Source organism: Girardinichthys multiradiatus, chromosome 17 (assembly GCF_021462225.1).
Source record: "Girardinichthys multiradiatus isolate DD_20200921_A chromosome 17, DD_fGirMul_XY1, whole genome shotgun sequence".
In the NCBI taxonomy this organism is placed as follows: domain Eukaryota; kingdom Metazoa; phylum Chordata; class Actinopteri; order Cyprinodontiformes; family Goodeidae; genus Girardinichthys; species Girardinichthys multiradiatus.
Genome location: NC_061809.1, coordinates 12,904,393 through 12,923,326, shown reverse-complemented (window position 1 = coordinate 12,923,326; position 18,934 = coordinate 12,904,393). Strand labels below are relative to the sequence as shown.

General features: G+C 39.5%; 1 protein-coding gene across 5 annotated transcripts in view; it reads left to right on the top strand.

Moving 5' to 3' along the window:
• dock4b (dedicator of cytokinesis 4b) overlaps positions 1-18,934 on the top strand; it is a 160,538-nt gene that overhangs the window by 136,187 nt on the left and 5,417 nt on the right. For 2 of the 5 annotated variants that reach the window (XM_047389718.1, XM_047389716.1), the window contains 7 exons: positions 59-180; positions 1,655-1,766; positions 4,355-4,436; positions 5,449-5,558; positions 10,445-10,517; positions 16,434-16,550; positions 17,156-17,217. In XM_047389718.1, the coding sequence (XP_047245674.1) occupies positions 59-180; positions 1,655-1,766; positions 4,355-4,436; positions 5,449-5,558; positions 10,445-10,517; positions 16,434-16,550; positions 17,156-17,217 (678 nt within the window). Of the gene's footprint in view, positions 1-49; positions 181-1,654; positions 1,767-4,354; positions 4,437-5,448; positions 5,559-10,444; positions 10,518-16,433; positions 16,551-17,155; positions 17,218-18,934 lie in introns of all 5 variants that reach the window. The other 3 variants (XM_047389717.1, XM_047389715.1, XM_047389719.1) reach the window with 2 other exon arrangements.

Here is an 18,934-nt window from a genome sequence, read left to right as displayed (position 1 = left end):
ATCGAGAAGCATTTTAATCATGTCCGCTTTCCCGCTTTTTCTCCATCTGAAACCCCAGGAGTTCCCGGCTTATGTGCGCGCAAGCCCTGTGCCCTTCATCAACGGGAGCCCGCGGACTTACAGGAACTCCGTGCCCAGTATCATCAGCCCCGACACGGGCAGAGGGGTTGCAAGGCGGAGGTGATGACCTCTTTTTATTTATTTATAAAGTGTATCTGTGTTTAACTTAATACATTTTTTTAATTTATAACTTTTAATAAAACTTCAAAGACATCTGTTAAAGACTTATAAATCATCCTAAAAGTACCTGTCCTCATCCTCCAGCTGTTTACTCGTGTGGCTCTTTTTTGGCAATTAATAAGTGAATGGGGGAAAGGGGGTAACCTACTGGGATCGGCAGCTGACTGTGGGTGTGTGTGGGAGTTTTGATATGTTCAGCGACCCTTCCACTCTGTCTACCTGCGACATTTTCCTTCCACAGTCTGGTCCCACGGGGGACAGAAAACTTTGGGGACGCACACATCACTTCAGTCTTAAAAAGTTTGGCTTTCTATGACAGCAAAAAGTGCAGGACATCTGTTTTTGATTTCTTTAAATTTTTATTTTTGATGAAATGCTGTAATTGTTGTAACAATTGTTTTTTTATTCAAACTGACATCCCTTGTCTCTCTTTATTTCCCACCAATTTGCCCATTGCGTTGGACTCCATGGCAAATGTATGGTAAGTGAAACACAGTTACTTGCAAAAGTAACTGTGGAAAATAGCCTAATTTTGTCTTGCTCTGCTGAAAAACATTTATGTATATTACTGCAACCTGCAGGTCTGGAGCCAAATGTGGCCCTTTAGCCACTTATAACTGTAGCCAATAATTGGCATCTTTTGATATTGAGATGTAATAAACGCTTTCATGCAATATCTGCAAAGAATTTTCACAAAAGAATGACAGTAATGGCACAAAAAAAGTTTATTCATTATCATTCATTTTTTTATTTCACATTTTATTCTAACTTATTCCAATACCTGTTTTGTCATCATTCTCTAATAATGTCCTTTTCTATTAAAAATTTTAGTAATAATGGTAATAATTCTAGAGAATGTGGATGTCCTTTTCTCATAAGGGAGAGTAGCAATGCCTTTTGGGTTGTAAAGGCAGTAAACAGCTAGGTGTGACAAATGTGTGGAAGTAAACTAAGTTTAATTTTGTTTTGAAAATTAAAAGCACCCCCACAGCATGATGCTGCCACCACCATGTTTCACTGTTGGCTTGGTACGTTGGATGTTGGCTTTTTGCCTCATATGTTGTTTTGCATGTAGGTCAAAAAAAGGTTGAGACCAGGTTGCACTTAATTTTATTTAGGGGTGGCAGAGTAAAGGGAGCAGAATCCAAATGCTCCAACACTTTTCAAATTATTTGTAAAAATACATAAATACTGTTTTTCTAACATCTCGTATTGTGTTGGTCTATCACATGAAATTTAACAAAATACTAAACTGAAGTTTGCATTTTTAACAAGAGAGAATGTAAAAAGGTTCAAGGGGAATGAATATTTTTGAGAAGCATTGAATCTTGAAGAACATAAAAGATAAAATAACTTATTTTTGTTTTACAAAATCCACCATAACAAACTCCCTTTGTCTTCTTAGCCCCCACAGCTACCCTGCAGTGAACCGTTACTCCTCATCCTCTCTTTCATCTCAAGCCTCCAATGAAGTCAGTAACATCACCGGACAGTCAGAGAGCTCAGATGAAGTCTTCAACATGCAGGTAATCCCTTGTTGTTAAACACACATACAAGCAGCTTCTTTTGCACTACCCACACGCCCTGGAAATGACTCTTAAAGTAGAAGATTGAGTCCACATCCCAACATTTGCCCTCCTGCTCCCCACAGGCTCAACTTGCATCACTTTTTTTCTAATCCATCCTCGCTCCATTCCGCCCTCATTTTTTCTTCTCCTCTGACCCCTTTTCTCTCTATCATCCTGACTTTCTTGTCCAGGGCTTTGTCCAACCAAGCAAATTGTCATGAATATATCAATTCAGGACACAGTGCTTTGTGTGGGCCATCCAGAGAGCCTGCCTAAGTCTAATCTAAACTAGATTTGGCCAATTCAAAGAGCTGCCGACAGCTCCTGGCAAGCTGTCTGCCGCACCTGGCAGGCCTGGAGTTATAGTAAGAGAACATGGGAGAAAAAGAGCCGCTGTCAGGAATCTGCCTGAGTTAATTAGGATAATAGGTTGGAATATTAAAGCTTTTCTTAAACAGATTATGTGCAATTTACTGAAGGATGGAACAAATTTTTACATTTAATGACATCCAAATAAATATTTATGTTTTCATTTGTAGGTGTTATTGTCAATCAATGGACATTAGTAGGATCAAACAACAATACAGTGAAGCCCAAAAGTATTGCAGATGTAGATTTAAAACCATTTTTACTCAAACAAGAAGTTGGGTTTTGAAAGGACATGAGGCAGGCACCTCTTAAAAGATTAAAAAACACATTCAATACAACGAAAAAATAATTTATCAGTTTTTATTTACATTTCATAAAAAAATGCATTTTGAAAATGATTTATAACCTTCTTAAAATCTGTCAAAAAATCTTTATCAGCATTACAGCAATGTTTCTGATTATTTACATTGTACAGAGATTCTCACTGAAGGCATCAAAACTGTGAATGAACACATGGGGAATTGTGTAGCAAATGAAAAACTGTAAAAGTTCTTTAAATATGTTTTATATTTTAGATTCCTAGCCTAACCTCCCTTTGTTGTGATGACTGAAATATTAACCTTTGGCCGTCTCTCAATGAACCTCTGGGAAGTTCTTTCATAGCTCTTTGGAAAACCATTTTAGGTGACCATCTCATGAAGCTCATGAAGAGAATTCTAAGAGAGCAAAGCAGTCATCAAAGCAACGGGTGGCTATTTTGAAGAATGTAAAATATAAAAATGTTCAGTTATTTCACATTTTTTGTTTAGTATATAATTCCATGTGTGTTCATACATAGTTTTGATGCCTTTGGTGAGAATCTACAATGTAAATAGTCAAGAAAATAAAGAGACCCATTAAGTGAGAAAGTGTATCTACAACTTTTGACTGGTAGTGTATATTTGGTGATCAGTGTTTCCACGGTAATTTTGACAGTTAGCTCCAAGTCTTTGAGGCTGAAAGGCCTCCTAGCCATCACCCTAAGCTTTAGCTCCCTCCAGATTCTCTGGCAGATTCAAGTCAGGACTCTGGCTGGGCTGCCCCAAAACAATATTACTTCCAGTCAAATGAAACATATTGATAAAATTAAGATTTTACCAAAATTTGCCAACAGTTTAAATAATTGAAGCCTAACTGTACGTATTTAACCTATACTGATACCTTAAGTATTGAGTCTTAAGTATTCTCGTAAACAGTTGCTCCTTGTATTTTTTATTTTTTTTATATTGTTTTTCACTCATGTTCATTAGACAAGTTCAGGTATAGATATTATTGATATTGCAGGTTTTGTACTCCTATTAAATAGTATTTCTCCATTTTCTCCAAAAATGCCCAAGGTTAGAGTTAGCATAGCTTACTGTCAATGTTGGATGTTAAAATATTACAGGTGCAGCTATTACTTACTTTTACAGATTTTACTTTTCACTTTCAAGTAAACTAAATCAATTTTAAATAGAAAAAGGTTACAGTTAATGTTGATAACTGCACTAAGCCTGCAAATTGTCTCTCCGCATCACTTAATGAACTGTTAACATAATGTCTCGAGATCCATTTAAAATAAATAACAGCTGTATCTAACTGAAATATGAGATGTAACAAAGTTCTAAGATGTAAACTGTTCAAGCTTTCATTTATTTATTGTGACTTAAGATGAGCCTTTGTCATTAATTATGTGTTTTAGGACCAGAGGTATGTGTGAGAGAGAGCACTTAGCAGAGCTCTTAGCTCTGAAATGTCTAAAAGACTGTCAACATTTCCAAATCTAGCATGTTCTGTAGAAGACAGAGGTTCAAAGCTCAAAATGGCACTCTGTTTAGCCTACCTGTTATCTCCTTAACCTCACTCCTTTTATACAGCAGACATGCCATCCTGGAAAAAAAACATTTTCCATTCTAAGAGCTTCGTTCAGATTTTATGCTCTGGCTTTCTTCACACCTAACTGATAGTAAAAATGATCAAACTGAGCCTTCTTTCGGTAGTATCGACTCTCGCACCAAAGAGTGTTGTCACTAGTGCCAACTTAGCTTAGCTATAGAGCATACCTGTCACTGTGTTTTTACCAAACCAAGTTTGATTTAAGTATTAATTTTCTGGTGTTTTAACACAGATGTTCATAATGTTGTCTTTCCCACCTACAGCCCAGTCCGTCTACCTCGAGCCTCAGCTCCAACCATTCCGCCTCGCCCAACGTCACCAGCTCGGCCCCCTCTAGTACCAGAGGTGAGACGGCTTCTTTTCCAAAATAAGCGCTGCAGGCTTGCATACAGCTGATATTTCAGTCCCGAGGGATCCGAAACAGTGTTCCCTGCTTCCAAGAGTGCACTTTTGACCTTTTGTTAATGCAATGGCATCCTGTCTGATGAGGTTGGAATCTGGCCGAAGAGCCTCAAAGAGAATGGAGAAAAGTAAGCTTGAAGGAAAACAAACTGGGGAAACGAAAAACAAAGAGAATACAAAATGAAGACTGATAAATAAATGAGCTGGAAGAAATGGTGTTGAAGGGAACATAGAGCCGGCGAAAACGCGCAACATAATAAGAGAGAATAAGAGATTTTTACAACTGAGCTGACTATTCCCTTATAAAAACCCCTGTCCAGGCCAGCCTCAGTTATCGAAGCCTCCTCTGCTGTGCAAAGTGAATAGCTAATGCCTCATCCTGCCGCCCTATCATCCTGACATGTTCAAATGTGTAACTGTGTTTCTGCCTGATCCCGATCATAAAAAGTGAGAATATATGAAGACGTTTATGGAAGTGTATGCACTCCCCTTTGGCAAGATGCTGACAGCGGGCGGTGCCCTTATAAAAGTGCCCTCTGTCTACCCATAAAGCGTGCAGAGAATTATTGCCTCTGTGGTGCTACCTGAAGGAGAGCCAGCGATTACTATCTTATATTCATATGATAGCCTTCCAAGTGCTGTCAAGTTGGCTAATGGCACAAGATTCATGCAGCAGCTGCTGAAGGGAAGGGCTGCAATAATAAAGAATTTGCATGTTTGGTTTTTGTGTCTAACGTCTTTCGTTACATATTTAACCGTGTCGAACTGTGGCTCATGTCCCTGTTGTGATTGTCCAGTGTAACGGAGACTGCAAGGGAGTGAGGTTAGAGGGAGTGAGAGGTGTGTGTCTGTGTGGGTGCGTGAAGGAGAGGTCAGGCCATTTATCATGTTGTGGAGCTTGCTCATGTGTGTGTGCATGTGTCACAGCTTTAACATATCATACTGCTCATTTTAGGTTCACCTCAAATGGCAGAGAAACACAAGCATTCCAGAGAAAATGCCTGTCTGTCTCCGCGAGAGAGACCGGTCAGTGCCATCTTCCCCAACCCCCTTGATCCTGCACAGGTTAGCAAATACATTTATATACATTCTCTTGAGGTAGAAATGGGGAATTTTACCCTTTATAAATGACTTTGTGGTATTGATAGTTCATACATTGCCATTGAAAAGTATTTATTCTCTAGCATAGTTCATGGTTTCATCAGTTATGACAAGTTGTTGAGGTAACTAAATCTTTAAGCACCATATACTATTTTAGTAATAGCTTGGTGCTTACAAAAGAGCAAAGACTGACGGGTGAATACTAGTTTCTACACCATGGCTGTCCATGTTTATGACAGCTGTAAATTTTTTCAAACAGGCAAATTTGTAAAGATGAAAAAGGTGAAGGAGCCTTCTTTAAGTCAGCTGATAAGCAGTGTACAGGTCCTTCTCAAAATATTAGCATATTGTGATAAAGTTCATTATTTTCCATAATGTCATGATGAAAATTTAACATTCATATATTTTAGATTCATTGCACACTAACTGAAATATTTCAGGTCTTTTATTGTCTTAATACGGATGATTTTGGCATACAGCTCATGAAAACCCAAAATTCCTATCTCACAAAATTAGCATATCATTAAAAGGGTCTCTAAACGAGCTATGAACCTAATCATCTGAATCAACGAGTTAACTCTAAACACCTGCAAAAGATTCCTGAGGCCTTTAAAACTCCCAGCCTGGTTCATAACTCAAAACCCCAATCATGGGTAAGACTGCCGACCTGACTGCTGTCCAGAAGGCCACTATTGACACCCTCAAGCAAGAGGGTAAGACACAGAAAGAAATTTCTGAACGAATAGGCTGTTCCCAGAGTGCTGTATCAAGGCACCTCAGTGGGAAGTTTGTGGGAAGGAAAAAGTGTGGCAGAAAACGCTGCACAACGAGAAGAGGTGACCGGACCCTGAGGAAGATTGTGGAGAAGGGCCGATTCCAGACCTTGGGGGACCTGCGGAAGCAGTGGACTGAGTCTGGAGTAGAAACATCCAGAGCCACCGTGCACAGGCGTGTGCAGGAAATGGGCTACAGTTGCCGCATTCCCCAGGTCAAGCCACTTTTGAACCAGAAACAGCGGCAGAACCACCTGACCTGGGCTACAGAGAAGCAGCACTGGACTGTTGCTCAGTGGTCCAAAGTACTTTTTTCGGATGAAAGCAAATTCTGCATGTCATTCGGAAATCAAGGTGCCAGAGTCTGGAGGAAGACTGGGGAGAAGGAAATGCCAAAATGCCAGAGGTCCAGTGTCAAGTACCCACAGTCAGTGATGGTCTGGGGTGCCGTGTCAGCTGCTGGTGTTGGTCCACTGTGTTTTATCAAGGGCAGGGTCAATGCAGCTAGCTATCAGGAGGTTTTGGAGCACTTCATGCTTCCATCGGCTGAAAAGCTTTATGGAGATGAAGATTTCATTTTTCAGCACGACCTGGCACCTGCTCACAGTGCCAAAACCACTGGTAAATGGTTTACTGACCATGGTATCACTGTGCTCAATTGGCCTGCCAACTCTCCTGACCTGAACCCCATAGAAAATATGTGGGATATTGTGAAGAGAACGTTGAGAGACTCAAGACCCAACTCTCTGGATGAGCTAAAGGCCGCTATCGAAGCATCCTGGGCCTCCATAAGACCTCAGCAGTGCCACAGGCTGATTGCCTCCATGCCACGCCGCATTGAAGCAGTCATTTCTGCAAAAGGATTCTCGACCAAGTATTGAGTGCATAACTGTACATGATTATTTGAAGGTTGACGTTTTTTGTATTAAAAACACTTTTCTTTTATTGGTTGGATGAAATATGCTAATTTTGTGAGATAGGAATTTTGGGTTTTCATGAGCTGTATGCCACAATCATCTGTATTAAGACAATAAAAGACCTGAAATATTTCAGTTAGTGTGCAATGAATCTAAAATATATGAATGTTAAATTTTCATCATGACATTACGGAAAATAATGAACTTTATCACAATATGCTAATATTTTGAGAAGGACCTGTACAGCAACAAGCTGTCCGGTGGCAGCGCTGTTATTTATACTGTATATGGTAAGTTGTGATACACCCAGATAAAACGCTGTTCATTCATGCACCTTTCTGTGGCATTAAAGGCATTTTAAACCAATGCAGAGGTACAATGGAAAATATTAGCCGATTTGTAATTGAGACATTTTCAAACCTTTAAAATTTTTTTGAGTCCCAGCTAGAGTCCCAATTTAAATCTGATAGAGAATCTGTGGAGGGAGATAAAGATTAAGCCAATGCCAAGGAGGCCTTCCAGGCTCAAAGACTTGGAGCTCATCACCAAAGACAAATCACCACAATACCAATGAACATGGAAAAAGCTGCTCAGATATTATAATAAAGATGTGATTGCTGTAATGCTATCCAAGATGTTTTTGATGGATAATTGGGAAGGGTATAAATAATTTTGGACATGCCAGTTTTTAATTCAATGTAAATGAAAACGGATCTTTTTTTTTCTTATACAAATGTTTTATTGTTTTGTTGTGTTTGAAGAGATGCCTGTTTCAGCATATCAGAAGTAAACTTTTTTATTGACAGAAAATGATTCTAAATTTCAATCTGCCAGAGTCATGAATAACTTTGGATGCAAGTGTATGTAGCTTGATACAAGTAACCAGCCGATGCCTTGACACACAGCGTGTAAAAGCATAATACGAATGTAACGACCTTTTCAAGGAAACTCCAGTCCATGGAATACAAATACAGTAGCACTGGAAGACAATGCCATAAGAAAATAACTCTCCCATATTATCTTGCAAGATTTGATCACTAGTTAAACTATCTTGCGACTAGCTGATTTTGGACATGTCAAAATATTTTGCCTCATGAGGGTGAGCATCCCTCACAGAGCCTATAAGCCTCACATATGCATCTACGCTACGTAATCAGTGCAACTGTGACTCAAATGTTGCAGCAATGGCACAAAAATAACATAAATTAAACTCACACCACGCCATGCGGACCTTTAATTACCTCAAGAGGTGCAGTAGTTGAACTAGCTGTGTCATAGATTTGGTTAGTATTTATTTTGACCGTCGGGGGCCTTTACCTAGTATTGAAATTTCATTCCCAGACGACAGCATCTTGATATCCCATGAAACTAATTTACCCAGTCACAATGGAGCAGAACACTGTGATATTCACATCTTCAAGATATATTAACGTTTTACTGTCTGGGTGTAGTTGAGGTGCACCACAGCGAGGAAATCTTCATTTCTTCACATTTAGAATTACCTAACAGGGTTTTTTTTATGCCTGCCTACATAGTAAGATGGCAAATAGAGTGACAGTAACTTAATAACTAGTAAAATGTAAGGAATACATTGCTGGGGAGATTTTCTGTAGAACTGAACAAATTGTAACCCTTTTAAGATAATCATGTAAAATTCATGTGTATTAGATGTCAGATGTTTACCTGACCTCCTGTTGAGTTTTGTTTTTTGTCAAAGTGTGCAGTTGTGTGATTGGACCACAAAGACAAACTAGCAAGTTGATCCATGGTTGTCCAGCACGGTGTTAGAGGGGAAACTCGAAGTTTATAACAACTTCAGTACCCAACGAGATGCATACTGTGGCAGAAAACAAGGTCACCTTTTTATTGTACAATACATCTCAATGGGTGACTTCTACCTAAGAGACAAAAATGTCTCCTTGGTGAGGGCTCTTGGTGTAAGGCCATTTTGTCGCTGAGAGGTGCAATTTTTCAAGAGCAGTATAGGTTACTTCGGTTTTTGTTTAAGATTAGCTCTGCGTTATTCCAGTATAGAAAAAAACAGTCCTGTTGTACACCAAACTGATGTTAACATCAAAACAAGAGGTTATAAGAGCTACTTGACATTATAATTGCTTTCCTCGTTGAAGGACGGTATGCAACCCCAACCACACAATCAGTCCACAAACAAAGCTCTCATAACAAAAAAAAAACTAATCTGTCTGCATTTCAAGGCCATTCATCTCTTGCAATCACAACTTAATTTGAAGTTCACCTCTTTTTCACCCTGTTTATGTTGGATTCTATAGAGGAAATTACTGGCGATTACCTATATACTACAAAGCACTGTTATTGGGTGATTAATGTTTGTTATTGGAATATTAATTGTTTAGCTAGATTCCTATTTTGCAGTTTGAAGGTTTGTGCAAAGTCACAAACCGTCAGGGGGAACAAAAAAGTAAAGTGAAAAATTGTTAAGTCATCTATAATCTTTTATAAGTTAAATAATAATTTAGATCTAGTAGACACACTTTTCTATAAAATCAACCAAAATGTCTTTATATGTAGTTTATCACCTATAGAACATGTCTTGGCCAGTTTTCCCATTTGTTTGTATTGAGCATAATATTAATTTGTCAAGATAAAGTCTTCCTTCCCAAAACCAAGCTTTCATGCACACATGCCCCTTATGATATCACAAAAGGGATAAAGCAGTTAATCAGTTATTAAAGTATGTCCATCTGTATTTTTCCTCTTCATTTCAAATTTCCAATGTGGATTTGTATTCCGTCCATATTGTATATTAATGCCAGCTGATGAGCTTTATTTATTTGCCTCTTGTAGCTGCTCATAAACACAAATACAGACAAAATCCAATCCAATCACCGTATTTTCTTTTTTTCAGTCAGTGTTTTTTTTTGTGTGTGTTTTGTGAAAAGCTGTGTTTTTATTATCAGTGCACTTTTCTTGGTGGAAAAAAATACACCAATGACGTGAACTGGAATTGGGTCCCCAAATCAAATTCTGCTTAGAGGTCTATATAATCTTTGGCTGGTTCTGTAGATTTTTAAAGTGTAATACTCCTTTTTTTTCTACTGAACATTTGTTTAACATTCAGCTCAAATATGTTTATAGGCTGGGTGTATTTAAGATTCACTGGTGTGATTTCTGTTTTCTGCAGAGAGTTCCTGCTCACCAGATAGGTGACACCACTCTACCCAGGAGTGACCCCAACCTCTCAGCACCAGACAAAGGTACACATTCGCTATCACTACACATCTATTTATACTCTTAACTCCTACTAGGAACTGTCCACTCAGCAATCAGAAAAACAAAAAATGACTTTCCGGGGAATATCTCCTATCTTATGTCTATAGAGAAAAAAGTCACAATTCCCATATTTGTGTCCATTTATCCTAATTCCCAAAGAGAAATGGCTGCCATCAGCGTTATTATGCAGAGCTGCAAACACAGACAGCTTCAAGGATTTTCATCTATGCCTACTGTCCAGGCTGTCAGCCATCTTTCATACATGCAGTGTGCACCTTTCTGACTACACATTGTGGTGAGGCATTTTTTTTTTTCTGGAGCTGCTGCAACTACCTCCATTTTTCTCAGCTATAAACAGAAATCCAACAGAAATGCAACGATTGTGTTTTTGTGACCTTTACAGAAAGCAAATTTTTATAAAGCCTTGCCCGTGCATTTCCTTTTTCTGGCTGAATCCAATTTTTCTCGAAGAGCCTTTATTGACACCACCTATCTTTTAGTTTTGATGTTTTATTTGTTGCAGTCAGTGAGACCAACACTTTTTTCAACAACCCCTTAAATCAAACTTAAAGAGAAATCTCCAACATTTGCCATTTTGCTGTTAAGATATGCAGCTTGCTGTTGGTGAAAATAGTTATTTCTACAACTTTGCTCAATTGTCCACACCTCGTTATACAAACTGGTGTTATATCAACTCTTGAAATTCTATCAAGTGCATAAGTTATAGAATGAGAAGAAAAAAATCAGGGTTTCTGCTATTTCTTGAATGGTTTTGAAAAGTCTTAAATGTATTAATCTTGATTCTAAGCCTTAATAAGCCTTAAACATGTCCAGTGTTTTTATACTGCATTTTTATTTTACTTAAATTGTTAATTAAAAATATTTCAAAAAACAAGCCAGTTTGACACAGTTCTGTTTAACTTGCTTACGTTTACAAGTAGGAAAAATATCAATTCAAAAATGTGCAATAAATAGAAATTTATGTGAGATATTTCATAAGTCCCTTCTGTAAAAAAAGGAGATGATAAAGGATAAGATGCATTATCTGCAATGCTGATAGATCAGTTTAAAGACGTTTTTTGTCTGTATTCACCTTGTAAGCGAAAGACAATACAGACATTTGCATTTTGAATTGGGTTAAAAAAAATCAGAAAATAGAAGGAAATACTAGTTTTTTTGAGGCTTTTATACTGTACACATTTTTTCATCTGAATCTAGGATTTTTTTCTGATAAAGCAAGAAAACCTTTTTTTTTTTCTTTTACTGGCGATGTTTTCTTAGAGACAATTACCCACTTCTCCAAAATACAAAAGCTCCATCCAGTTTTCCTGCTGAACTTCCCAAAAAGTTTCTCACCTCCATGTATATTTTGTAATATTTGTATTTTAGAAGCAAGCAACCAGCAACAATTCCACACTTTTGCCTCTGCGTAGGAATAATTACAGATGGTGGCAGATGACACACCTTTAAGTAAAGAGCGAGGAGCGCGGGTGTGATAGCTTCCTTGCGACTCACACGAATACACACACCTTTTCCGTGCTCTGTAAATAATGCAGAGAAGGGTGCAGTAAACACCCACAATATGGTGATGTGGGCCACCTGTACACATGACAATAATAAAAAAAGGTGCTAGAATTTACACAGAACCTCTTACTTCAGAAGTGTAACTTTTTTAACCTCTAATTATATCTTTGGATTGTGTTGTTAGAATTTTACACCCACTCTAAAACATAAAATAAAAGCTTCCACAGCTTTATAAATAAAACACTAAACAATTACCCATGCACTGATTTCAGTTTTTCTGACTGATTACAGTTTATTTTTACAGTAATAAATGCATCTTAAGTAGAGACTGAATGTCTTTATAATTTACTGAGCAAGGGCTGCTTAAGATTTCAAATAAACATGCCTTATTTATTTTTCACTTTGTTCCTTGCTCTACTGATAATATTCAAATGTGCACATCAAAGAAAGTCTTTGGAAATCAAAATTAAATCTAATATTTATTTTGTTCCCTTTTTTTTTATATTTAAGCAGCAAAAATATCTTCCTAAAAACAGATTGTTTAGATCTACTTTGATTGACAGTGAGCAAACAACCCAACAAATGTCCTCTGTGTGTGTTTTTGAAGAATATGACATTGCATCATTTCCACTCTTTACTCCTGCTTCAAAGAGAAAAAAAAAATGTCTTGTTTAATAAGTCAAACTGTTGGAACAGTTCATGTTGAACCCACAGTGCCCTTCAGAATCACTGGCACTTGTTGTAAAGATTGGTAAAAGCTTTTAAGTAAAGTCATGTTTTACTGCATCAAATTCCTTTAATTGTTATATGAATAATTATTAGTCAGACCCATTGAGGCGTGATGTCATGAACTCCAGCTCCACTCCTTGGTCTCCCTCTTGGAGGCAAAAGAGCCCCGCTGCTGTATTAGAGCAGAGCGAGAAACATAGAATCTGGAATTTGAATGAATTAAATTCTAATGCTAAAAAGGTGTTATGTGCATGAATACACACCAAGATTTATCATGAAAGCAAGCCTTCATTTGGTTCTCTAGAACTGACCCCTAAAAAAACATGTGACATCTGCAATCTGGAGCTCGTAGCCTCCTCCTGGCCACACACAATGGCTGCACATAGAAGCAGCCCCCTGATTAGAACATGTGGAGGTGGTTGGGGACATTGAGGAAGGAAATTGATTTAAGAAAATACTTCATGGGCAAATCTTTCCCTGTATCTTCAGTCAGAGCAATAATTAAAACTTTGACAAACGAGGCTGGATATGGACCCAAGCTTATCTTGCCACCAAACAGTGTGAGAAGCTAGAGTTAGGTAAGGTCAATGGTAATTTTATTGTCCCCAGTGGGAATTTAACTTGCAGAATGTCCACTCATCAAAGGGAAGTAAAAACAACAATAGATGCAATGTAAGCTAACCAGTTGCATGGAGGATATGCCAGGCAACACCCTTTTTTCCTTTCACCATCACATACATTACCATGTGGACTTTGTTAAACTCTACTACTTTAGCTGGAGCCGCATGCTTTGGTCAGAGGAGACCAAGATTAAGCTTTTTGGCAACAAAAACTCAAACAAACTGGGTTTGATAAATATGTGGAAAATCAGAATCAGCTTTATTGCCAAGTTCGTGCATACAAACAAGGAATTTGACTCCGGTACACTTTGCTCTTTTGTTCTGTTTTTGCATTACAGAATATACAAATTTACAATTTACAATGTACAATATACACATATCTAATAAAAAAAGGTGCATTTGCAACATCTGTATGCTGTTGTTTTGTACTCTATTGAATGTTCATCAGAGAAACAGCCTGGGGGAAGAAACTGTCTCTGTGGCGGCTGGTTTTAGTAAACAGTGCTCTGTAGCGGCGGCCTGAAGGTAAAGCTCTAAACAGTTTATGTGCAGGGTGTGTGGGGTCTGCAGAGATTTTGGCAGCTCTTTTCTTGACCCTAGACCTGTATAAGTCCTGGATGGAGGAAAGGTCAGCCCTGATTATTCACTCTGCATTCCTGATTATTCGTTGCAGTCTGCACCTGTCCTGTTTTGTGGATGAGCCAAACCACACTGAGATGGATGAAGACAGGACAGACTGAATGATGGCAGTGTAGAAGATGACTAACAGCTCCTGTGGAAGGTTGAACTTCTTGAGTTGCCTCAGGAAATACAGTCTCTGCTGGGCCTTCTTTCGAACAGTGTCTATGTGCGAAGACCATCTCAGGTCCTCAGAGATGGTGGTTCCTAAGAACCTGAAGTGGTCCACGGCCGATACAGTGTTGTTGAGGATGGTGAGGGGGGTGTATGGGGGTGGTGTTCTCCGAAAGTCCACCACCATTTCCACAGTCTTGAGTGGGTTCAGTTCAAGGTAGTTCTGACCGCACCAGTGTACCAGCCGATCCACCTGCTGTCTGTATGCAGACTCATCACCGTCCTGGATCAGTCCAATGACAGTGGAGTTGTCTGCAAACTTAAGGAGTTTCACAGACGAGTCCGATGAGGTGCAGTTATTTGTGTACAGAGAGAAGAGGAGTGGGGATAGAACACACCCCTGGGGGGCACCAGTACTTATTGATCTGGATCGGGAGAAGATGCTCCCCAGTCTCACCTGCTGCTGTCAGTCTGTCAGGAAGCTGTTGATCCACTGACAAGTGGAGGCTGGGAAGTTGAGCTGGGTGAGCTTCTGGTGGAGGATGTCTGGTATGATGGTGTTGAAGGCCGAGCTGAAGTCTACAAACAGGATCCTGGCGTACGTCCCTGGGTGGTCGAGGTGTTGCAGGATGAAGTGTAGACCTAAGTTAACAGCATCATCTGCCAACCTGTTTGCTCGGTAAGCAAATTGCAGGGGGTCCAGCAGGGGGCCTGTGATGTCTTTCAGGTACTTCAACACCAGCCGCTCAAAGGACTTCACGATCACAGACATCAGGGCTACAGGCCTGTAGTCATTTAATCCTACGATGGAGGGTTTCTTGGGAACCGGGATGATGGTGGATCGTTTGAGGCAGGAGGGGACCTCACATTTCTCCAGTGACTTGTTGAAGATCCTCGTGAAGATCGGAGCGAGTTGATGTGCGCAGGCTTTCAGGCATGATGGGGAGACGTTATCAGGTCCTCCAGCTTTCTTTGTTTTCATGCGCTGAAAGAGCCTATTTACATCTTCCTCGGAGATCTTTAGTGCAGGCAGAGGATCTGATGGTGGGGGGTTGGTTGCTTTATGGGAGGAATTTGTTCCTGAATGGGATGTAGAGGAGATGATTTGAGGTGTGAATGGCTTCTTGTCATGTCTGCAGTAGAAGCCATTCAGACGGTTGGCCAGGAGACGATTCTGTTCAGGATGGGTGGAGGGGCTCCTATAGGCAGTCAGGTTTCTCAGACCGGTCCATACAGCTGAAGTGTCACCAGTAGAAAGACTGTTCTTCAGCTTCTCACTGTAGCTTCTCTTGGCTGCTTTGATCTCCTTTGTTAGTCTGTTCCTGGCCTGTCTGTACCGCGCCCAATCTCCACTGCTGTGAGCTTCTTCCTTTTCCTTGCACAGATTCCTGAGGTGTGGAGTAAACCATGGCTTGTTATTCCCAAAGGTGCAGAAGGTCTTGGTCTGCACACACATGTCCTCACAGAAACTGATGTATGATGTCACCACATCAGTTAGTTGGTTTAGGTCAGTGGCTGAAGTTCCCAAACAGTCCAGTCTATGCATTCAAAGCAGGCCTGTAGCATCTGCTTTGATTCCTCAGTCTACTTCTTAACAGTGTGAACCTGATACCCACTGTTAAAGTATGGTGGAATGTTTTTGATTCTGTGGGTCGGTTTATCTTCCAAAGGCTCTGGGAACCTTTTTTACAGTGCTTCAATACTTTGAAATACCGGGACATTGTAAATAAAAATCTTGTGGACTCAGCTAGTGGGAAATGATCCAATTCATATGGCTAAATCAACACAAGAATTGGTACAAACAATACAAAATCAACCTTCTTCCATAGCCATCTCTGTCCTTAGGCAAATATTTTAAAGACAACCTGTTGGCTAGCTCAAGAGGAAAGCGCAGATGAGTGGACCCAGGTGTCTGGACAATCTATAGAGATTGTGTAAAGAGAAATTGTCCTTTTCTTCCCCACTGAATTTATGTATTTAGACTAAAGATTGGATTTTTCTATATGTTTTTCAATGTGAGATGAAGCTACTGTAATAAAATCTGGGTAGGGTAGAATTTTATCAAAAGTGCCAAGAAATGCAAAAGCTGATGTATGTTAAAAAAAAAAAAAAAAGCCAAACCACATTCTTCAGCATGTTGTCATAGATAGAAAATGTCCATATTTCCATTGTATGTTGTGTTTTTGCATGCAAACCCATTATGTGATTGTTGTGGTGTCTCTGTGTGCTGTAAAGTGAGACCCACTCCCAGTAGCTGGAGCCTAGACAGTGTCAAAGAGCGTGCAACATCCTTCTCTGACAGTGTCGGCAAACCCGCATGCCCTCCAATACCTCCTAGGCCACCTTACCAAGGTAAAATGGCCGATCGTGGTAAACCCTCCTCTAAAGAACACTACTAATTTTCAAGTCTGGCTTTTGATACCTCCTGCTCTCTCTGGCTCTTCTTTCTGGTTTCCCATCTGAGTCTTCATGCTGCTCTTGATGTCCTCCACAAGCCATATGGCAACAGTTCTTTCTATAGTGACTGGATTCCCTATATGTTATGAAATGTGTTTGTTCAGCTAACTTTTTTTTCCCTTTAAATTTGTTTAATAACATTTTAATGTTTCTTTCCCATCAGCTCAACATGTTTAATTTTTAGATTCTTATTTACAGATAATACAGATTTAATTTCAGTGTTTTCAGATGTAGTGCAGTTACCCAACAGCATCAGCAGCAGATGGAGTATCTCTTCTTCTCTACAGTGTAAGAACAGCTGTTAGGTGTAGAAACAGCTTAAGGCAGGCCAAAAGACCTGCGGAACAACAGTGCTTATTTGTTTTTGCTGATGCTTTCAGCTGTAGGCCCTCTTTGCTTCATGTGTGCTTGTTTGCATGACTTCATATACTGTCATCCCACTGAGTGAAAGAAAACACCGCTCCTCTAATTTTGTCCCTTCTCTGACTTTTGGTCTGCAGTTTCCACTGCCAAAAACGCAAGGTCGCAGTCCCCAGGTCCCATGTCCAGATCGCCGCAAAAGGTTGGTTTTGCTTCTTTTTCTTCTTCTGGAAACGGTCATTATCCAACTCTGTGTCAAACAAAAGACAGAGGGAACTTGTATTACTGCTCACTGGAGCTGTGAACGGCTCCACTGCTGCTGATTTAGGGCTTAATATGTCAGCTGTCCCAAAGAGATCCCAAAGCGGGACTGGCCTGAGGGCGTTCATTGTATTAGCTAAATATATAAGTTCTGTAGGGATGTCACCTGTTTAATGCAAAATCTGCAAACCTACATGGATTTATTAGGCTTCTTGCTGATAAATTTAATATAATTTACGAAAATACATAATTTGCACAAAGTGGTGCAAAATTGTAAAGAGATAAAAAATTATACATGGTTTTTACAAATAAAAATCTATTGCATGCATTAGTTTTAGCCCCACTGAGTCAATATTTTTTGTATAACCACCTATTTCTGCATTTATACCTGTCATTCTTTTGGAGTATATCTCTGCCACCGTTTTACATCTAAAGAATGACATTTCTGATCATGATTCTAGTTTGCTAAATAACTCCGTCAGATTTGATGGAGAGCTCTATAAACATCATATTTTAGGACTTGCCACTACTCAACTGGATTTAACTGGGCCGTTCTAACACTGAATGCGCTTTGAGCTGAATCAACTCTTTTGTAGCTCTGTCTTTGTGTTTAGTGTTGTCCTGGTAAAAGCCGAACCTCAACACCAATCTAAAGTCTTTTGCAGCCTCTAACAGGTTTCTTTGCAGGATATGCCTGTATTCAGTTGCATGCCTATGCTATGATGCTGCCATCACCATGATTGGATTGTTTTGTTCATGGTAATATGAACTGTTGCCTTTTCATCAGCATTTACCATGTAGGCCAATAGGCTAAATTCTGGTCTCATCTGATCAGAGCACCTTGTTTTACATGCTTGATGTATCTCTTATGTGGCTTGTGGTAACCTGGAAACAGCTTTCAACGACTGCTATTTTCTTGCCCTTCTTCTATAAAGACCAGATTTGTTAAGTGCATGACTTGTAGTTGCCCTTTGGACAGATTCTCTCACCCGAGCAGTGGATCTCTTCATCTCCTCCAGAGCCACAATGGCCATTTTGGCTGCTTCTCCATGTAGTACAATTGCAGTATAATTAAAGAAAAATGAAGTCTGAGGTTAAATTCTCAGTACATGTGGGGGGAAATTCTTGTTTATGAATATTTTTGCAGGGCACTGTAAATTAAATAGATTTTGCTCTTGAGACCTGAGTAGGCAGCACTAAATGCTCCCTTCAGCATCTATCAGCTGAGGTGTTGAAACAACAGTTTAATATCTCTGAACTCTGTTTTTATTTAACATTTATCTGCAGATAAACTGATTATTCTTGCTTTGACTTCAGGCTCTGATTTATCATTAATGAGCTTCTTGTTAGTTAATACCAGCCAGTCGTAGCAGCAGAGATTCGGGAAAAGGTTAAGTAAGAGCTGCGAGAGTTCTAATGAGGGTAAAAGTTGTTTTGAAACAGAGCTGCGCCGATGCTGGTCTCCACTTGCCTGGACTTAGGTTTGCTTGGATGTTTTGTTTTTGGCGATAAGCTCCCATCTTGGCTGCAGGTGTAATGTCTTCTCACGGGTAACAGCTACTATGTGTGTGTGTGTGTCTTGAAAATGTGACTGACAGCCCAGCGTTCACCGTGCTCCTTCAGTCAGGTTTGTGTGCGATGCAGCACATGCACCTCCA